This window comes from Vollenhovia emeryi, unplaced genomic scaffold (genome assembly GCF_000949405.1).
Source record: "Vollenhovia emeryi isolate VEMERY1.0 unplaced genomic scaffold, V.emery_V1.0 DF939260.1, whole genome shotgun sequence".
In the NCBI taxonomy this organism is placed as follows: domain Eukaryota; kingdom Metazoa; phylum Arthropoda; class Insecta; order Hymenoptera; family Formicidae; genus Vollenhovia; species Vollenhovia emeryi.
This window is the reverse complement of record NW_011967106.1, coordinates 35116-41543: the sequence shown is the minus strand read 5'-3', so window position 1 is coordinate 41543 and position 6428 is coordinate 35116. Positions and strand designations below refer to the sequence as shown.

The window sequence follows — 6428 nt, the reverse complement described above, 5'->3', positions numbered from 1 at the left end:
TATACAGGGTGTTATGTAATACCCGCCTCACCTCTTATTTACGGATAGAGCGGATTAGACTGAGTTGAAAAGTCCATATAACTAGAAGTTTATAACTCTAAACAATATATTAAAAATGTTTGCGTAATAATGCTTTTAACTAAAAAATCGTCTTGTTAAATTGTTGTATAATTACAATTTAAACATTTACAGTTATCGTATCGAGCATGTAATAAATATTATTATTCAACAAAATATTACGCTAAAACATAAGATTTTGATGACTAAAGGCATAATGTATGCTGTTGATATTCACCGACAAGCTATGAAGTTTGTATCTACAATGACAATATTTATACAATATTCACAATAATATTTTGTTTATTTTTGAAGACTAAACAAGCATTTCATGTCAATATTAGAGGTAATGATGTTTTGTTTAATAATATGTGGTGTGGCTTCTTTAAGCCTCAACTTGTTTCAAGTAAGTTATTAATATCATCGAATTATGTAATACTCTATCGTAAAAACAAAGAAATGTTGCGGGTATATAATATTTGCGTCAGTACACTAAATTTTTATTGATAAACTTAACCCTTCGTGATCACTAGGGATCTATGTGACTAAAGCGAAAATTTAAGGCTGAGTATTTCTACATTCTTATTTGAAAATTGATCTTGAACTGCCATCTACAGGGTGTCAGTGAATGTTTGGGATTTAGTTTGGTCTGCTCTATCTACACAAAAAATAAGTCCCAAACATTCACTGACATCCTTTATACAGATAGTTTAGGTTATTCTTTACGACTTTACGTATAGAACTTACCGCTAGGTACATGTTGCAAAGCGTCATTTTATCTGTGGCAGCTGACCAAAGTGGACGTGAGGTCATTTTAAAGTATTTTAGAACGCATATTATTGTACTAATTGTTTTCTTAAAGCGTCATATCTCTGGAGTACGTCATTTAAATTTTGTCCAAAAATGTTAAAAATTGAAAGAGAATTTTTACATTTGTATTTTTTTAAGCATGTTCAAATTAAGATAAAAAAGATGTTTTGATCCACATTTTATAATGTTTAGTAATTTTTTAACTCGGAACAAATAGTTTAAACATGGCAACTATTTGAAGTTATTTAAAGTTAGTGGGGTCATTTTGACCCCGTGTGACCAATTTGTGATAGTCTATTGAAGTGACTACAAAGGGATAAGCAATAGGTGGGGAATATTGTAAATAGACGTAATTGTATGTAAAACAACTTTTACAATTATGTTAAAATAAAATATATTCCCATTGGCACTTGTGTTTAATCAGCTTTTCATAGCAATATTTCATATCTGTATAAATCACTTTATATTTCTTTGTTCTAAGAACGATGAAAACTTCTTATGCAGTCATTGATGAATGTATTCAGGGTAATTCACGAAATTTTACCACCACTTAAAATAGCTATTCCTAAGATTGGAGCAAAAATGTTAATATATAAACGGAATTCATAATATACAAATCCGATTCATAATTAAAAAGTTACACTAATTTGAACGATTGGGAAAAAAACTTTTTTAGAACTTCGATGAGAAAAAGTTACAAATATTGTTTAATGTGTTAATCTTTTAAGTAAACAGCATTTTAAGATTATAATTTCTTTTTTAATTCCTTACTTTTGTATTGTACAACACTTTTCACCAATTTTCAAGTAGATGCAAAATTAGGATTGGGAAAATTACTTTATAAAAGTATCTAAACTTGGGAAGTAACGAGTTACTTCTTAACCCTGTACAAAATTATATTATTTTTGTCGCTGTAGAATAGTATAAGTAACGCTTTGGGTATGGTGTTAGATGCAGCGACCAAAATTAAATTAAAATCTTCTATTGCTATGTAACTATTGGACATCGACCACAAGTTTATAAAGAAATTTTGCAAGAAATAATCCCGAGAATGTGTTTCATAAACAGGGGTAAAATTTCATGAATCAACGTGTGTTTTGAAGCCTAATGATTCTTATGAAGCTTGATTTTTTATTTTTTAGATAGCATCATCTGAAAATGATGTCAGGAAACTCTTAATACCATTTGTATTTGCATCAATATGTATCGTATATATGTTTTTAGCCAACCTAATGGGACAGTTTGTAATTGACCACAATAGTCACGTATTTATTACTGCGTAAGAACTATTCACATATAATAGAAAACAGTATTATACAGATATAATACTTCTTTCAGTAACCGTAACAGTAAATATAAATCTTACGCGAAGTAGAAAAAATTTAGTTTCTAGTAATAAATTAATAAAAAAATTGTTATCTCAAGTTAGCAATTCATATATTTTTTTATAGGTATAATGTTCAGTGGTATAAAACTCCTTTATGTATACAGAAAATGATATTATTTTTGTTGCAAAGAGGAACCAAGGAATTTACTTTAAATGTCGGTGGTTTATTTGATGCATCCATAGAGACTTTTGCTATGGTAATATAACATAGAATTTTTGGCCGTATAATATTACAAAGAGATTCAATAAAAGATAATGTGTTTATGATTGCAGTTAGTGAAGGCTTCATTATCTTATTTCACTGTCATATATTCTGTACGGTAATGAAATAAATAACACTATGAGATCGTTTAGAAAAGTTTAAGCTTATTTATAATAGTATTTTTGTTTAGAAAATATATAAATTTATTTTTTGTGTATATAAAGTATAATAGTTACATGTTTTGTTGCTATAGAAAACAATTGAAGTTATTTACATCAAAACTAGTATTTCAAATTTTTGCAATGTACTGAAATTAAACATTAATACTAGCTATAGTATAATTTAAATATAAACATTTAAATATGTTTCATTGCGTTTAAATAATAATTCTCTTACGCGCAATTTGTAACTAATGCATGAACACATTATGGTTACACAATTTACTTTATACCAATAATTATATAAATAATTAAATTTTTAGAGTTTTTAATCATAAATAATTATATGGGAGACAACAAAAAAGTAAAAACATATTGTTATTGAACAATGTCGCACAATTACAATATCGCTTGATTTTATTAGCGATTATTATATATGTATTAGTTAATGCAATTAATGTTTGCTAAAAATATTTATTTTGTTAGTCAATTTGAAGTTTAAGAGTATCGTGTAAGAACATAGTCTCATTTCACTCATTTTACCTAATCTCTCTTTTAAATTATGAACTGTATCAAGTAAGTTCAACATCGAAACAATTATAGATCGCGATTGTTACTTCGGCAGAGAAGATATGCAAGTGTACCCTATGAATGCATATACGAAACTGAAGTAGAAGTATAAAACAAAGTGAGAATACGCATGCGTGACTTTTCGTTTCTCACAAAAGACTTTCTTTTTAATGTAAAAGAATCATTCAATGAATTTTCTCGGATGTCAGGTGGATAGCTTTATTATAGACATAGTTCGCAGAACTGTTTATAAGTTACAGGTATGTATCTAATGACATAACGATCTTTTGGCCCATTATATAATTTGGCATTAACACTTACATTAAAAGAGAGAGAACGTCTAGTCGATCGATGGAGAAAACAGGCGGGGGAAGGGGGCTGAACGTACATTATAGGCTTCTTCATAGTCATTTGTGTTCTATATCTCATGAAGATATGATCCGCAAAGATCAGTATTTTAGCGTAAATAGAATTCTATTACTCACTATCGGCTTATGGCCTTATCAACAATCCAACTTCACTACATTTCAATATATTTTTATCTCTGCTATATTGACAGCGTTTATTGTATTTCAGGTAAAAAAATATAATAATGCATAAAACTATATTATTATGTTAGTAAGCTATTAAATTACAAGTATTTACTATATTTTTATCTGTCTCGCTCTGTATTATACATATATGCACAACGATATTTTTATTAAATATATTACAACTATTCAAATGTATGGATGACTTTAAACAAAACTGTTTATTGATAGCTCACAACACTTCTAACGTTAAATTGTACTTTGGAACTTGTCATGAAGGTTTTGTCTTCCGCATTTTTCTTCGCCATTTTCATAATAAAGTATAATGTGTTTCGTTTCAACATCGAAACTGTAAGTCAATTGCTTTCAAAGTATCCGTTAAACGGAATAACCGTGTCCGCTTAGCGAACTTTTAAATCCAAACATTTAATTTTTGATGTATATACAAAAGTTGCTGGAATAACAGGTGAAAGATTTACTGATACAGCTTCAGCACGTACATAACGAATTAAAGGATAAAAATGAAATTGCTATCATAAAAAAATATGACTGCATCGCGAAACGTTATACGGTTACACTTACAAGTAAGATAACTCTTATTAATTATGAATCACATTATCAATATAATATGTAAGGTTGCTATGAGGTTGAAAGATTCAATTTTTCTGGATTACATACGATTGTGTCATACATATTTACATATATAAATCTATTAAAGTATTTGTTACGCAAATGTATTTGTAATAAATAGCAAATGTATTTATAACATACATATAATAAATGAAAAAGCGAATTAGCTATCGGTATCGTAATAGGATTACATTTTACGTAATGTACGAGAGTTATATGTATATAAATTTAAATAATGTCATAACATTACACAAGTAATTTAAATAATTTCTTTCTAATATTTTTCAGCATTTGGAGCTTGTTCAATATTTCTTGTTGTTATATTTCAATTTTGGATATATATGGTTGATGTTGATTTATCGACGAATGTGTCTCAATCATACAATTTTCTCTTTACAATGGAGTATTTCGTTGATCAAGAAAAGTATTTTTATATGATTATATTGCACATTAACGTAGCTATTTGCATTGGGGCGACTATAACAGTAGGAAGTGGTACACTGTTCATTGCTTATATCCAGCATACCTGTGGAATGTTTAGAATTGCTAGGTATACGAGTACGGAAATCACCTTAATAATATATGATATGTAACTAAGTATCCTTTTAAACAATAGCGTTTTTATTTAAAAATTGTATCATTCAATGAATCGCTGTATAATTACAACACAAATATTTACAGTTATCGTATCGAGCATGCAATAAATATCAACTTTCGAAGTAATATTACCCTTGAGAATAAAATTATGACCGAGGGAACAATTTCTGCCGTCGACATTCACCGACAAGCTATGAAGTTTGTATCTAAGATGACAATACTCACACAATACTTATAATAATATTTTTTGTTTTTAAAGATTGAACAAGCACTTAATGTCAGTATTGGAGATGATGATGTTTTGTTTAATAGCATGTTGTGTGGGTTGCTTAAGCCTCAGCTTGAGCTTGTTTCAAGTAAGTCATATCGCATAAATGTGAAAATTGTTCCGAAATTATTAGCAATATTGCTCAGCAAACGTGGTAAAAGTAAACCGCGGTATGTTTATTATAATTATGAATCTGCAATTAAAGCTGTTATATGTAATATACAGATGACAAATTTAATACTTTAGATACTAAATATTATTGGAATAAAAGTAACGAGTAAAACACGTTCTCAATTATAAAAAATGCAGAACTGTTGCAGGTATTTGATGTTTATGCAAGTTTACAAATTTATTATTAATAAACTTAATGAGCAATAGTGCAAATAGGTAAACCAAATTTTGAAACATTTTCAGCTCTGTGTTAAAATATAATAATATGTTCTCATTTGTATTTGTGTACAGCGCTTCATAGCCTCGTCTCTTATGTGTATAAGTAATTTGTGATATTGTATTAGTTTTAGAAATAAAGAAAATTTTTTGTTTAACATGTATATACATGTATTGAAAGAAAGTACACATTATGGAGCTACGTAATTTGCATAAAATATGTTTTTCACTTTTTCAGATAGCATCATCTAAAAATGATGTCAAGAACCTTGTAATACCATTTGTATGTGCGGTAGTATGTTTCGTATATATGTTTTTAGCCAACCTAATGGGACAGATTATAATTGACCACAATAATCATGTCTTCACTACTGCGTAAGAAATGTTCTCATAATAGAGAAAATATATAATAGAAATTTTTTCTTTCATAGTTCTAACATTAAGTGTAGAAGTTTATATGTTGCAGCAAATATTGGTTCCAAGCAGTAAACTAATAAAAGAATTTGTATCTTAAATTAGAAATTCATGTTTAATTTCGTAGATACAACGTTCAATGGTACAAAACTCCTTTACATATACAGAAAATGGTATTATTCCTGTTGCAAATAGGAATCAAGGAATTTTGTTTAAACGTCGGTGGAGTGTTTGATGCATCCATGGAGGGTTTTGCGATGGTAATATTTTATAAAATATGTCAAAATAGTAGCTCATATGTGGATATAATACAAGAGAATTTTCCTAATTTCCAGCTAGTGAAAGCTTCTGTAACTTATTTTACTGTCATATATTCTGTACGATGATGAATTTAGTAACTCCATGGTGAAGACATAGT

At 28.4% G+C, this 6428-nt stretch overlaps 2 protein-coding genes across 2 annotated transcripts; both read left to right on the top strand.

The window, feature by feature from the left end:
• The first annotated feature begins 221 nt into the window (after positions 1 to 221).
• Positions 222 to 2578, top strand: LOC105559671 (odorant receptor 49a-like). The gene is made up of 5 exons (XM_012008156.1): positions 222 to 309; positions 373 to 463; positions 2010 to 2146; positions 2319 to 2451; positions 2528 to 2578. Exons 1-5 carry the CDS (start codon positions 260 to 262, stop codon positions 2576 to 2578), a joined length of 462 nt encoding a protein of 153 aa, XP_011863546.1. The 5' UTR covers positions 222 to 259.
• A 2137-nt stretch (positions 2579 to 4715) lies between these two features.
• Positions 4716 to 5975, top strand: LOC105559706. The gene is made up of 4 exons (XM_012008211.1): positions 4716 to 4894; positions 5026 to 5139; positions 5201 to 5297; positions 5835 to 5975. Exons 1-4 carry the CDS (start codon positions 4743 to 4745, stop codon positions 5973 to 5975), a joined length of 504 nt encoding a protein of 167 aa, XP_011863601.1. The 5' UTR covers positions 4716 to 4742.
• Positions 5976 to 6428: the final 453 nt, after the last annotated feature.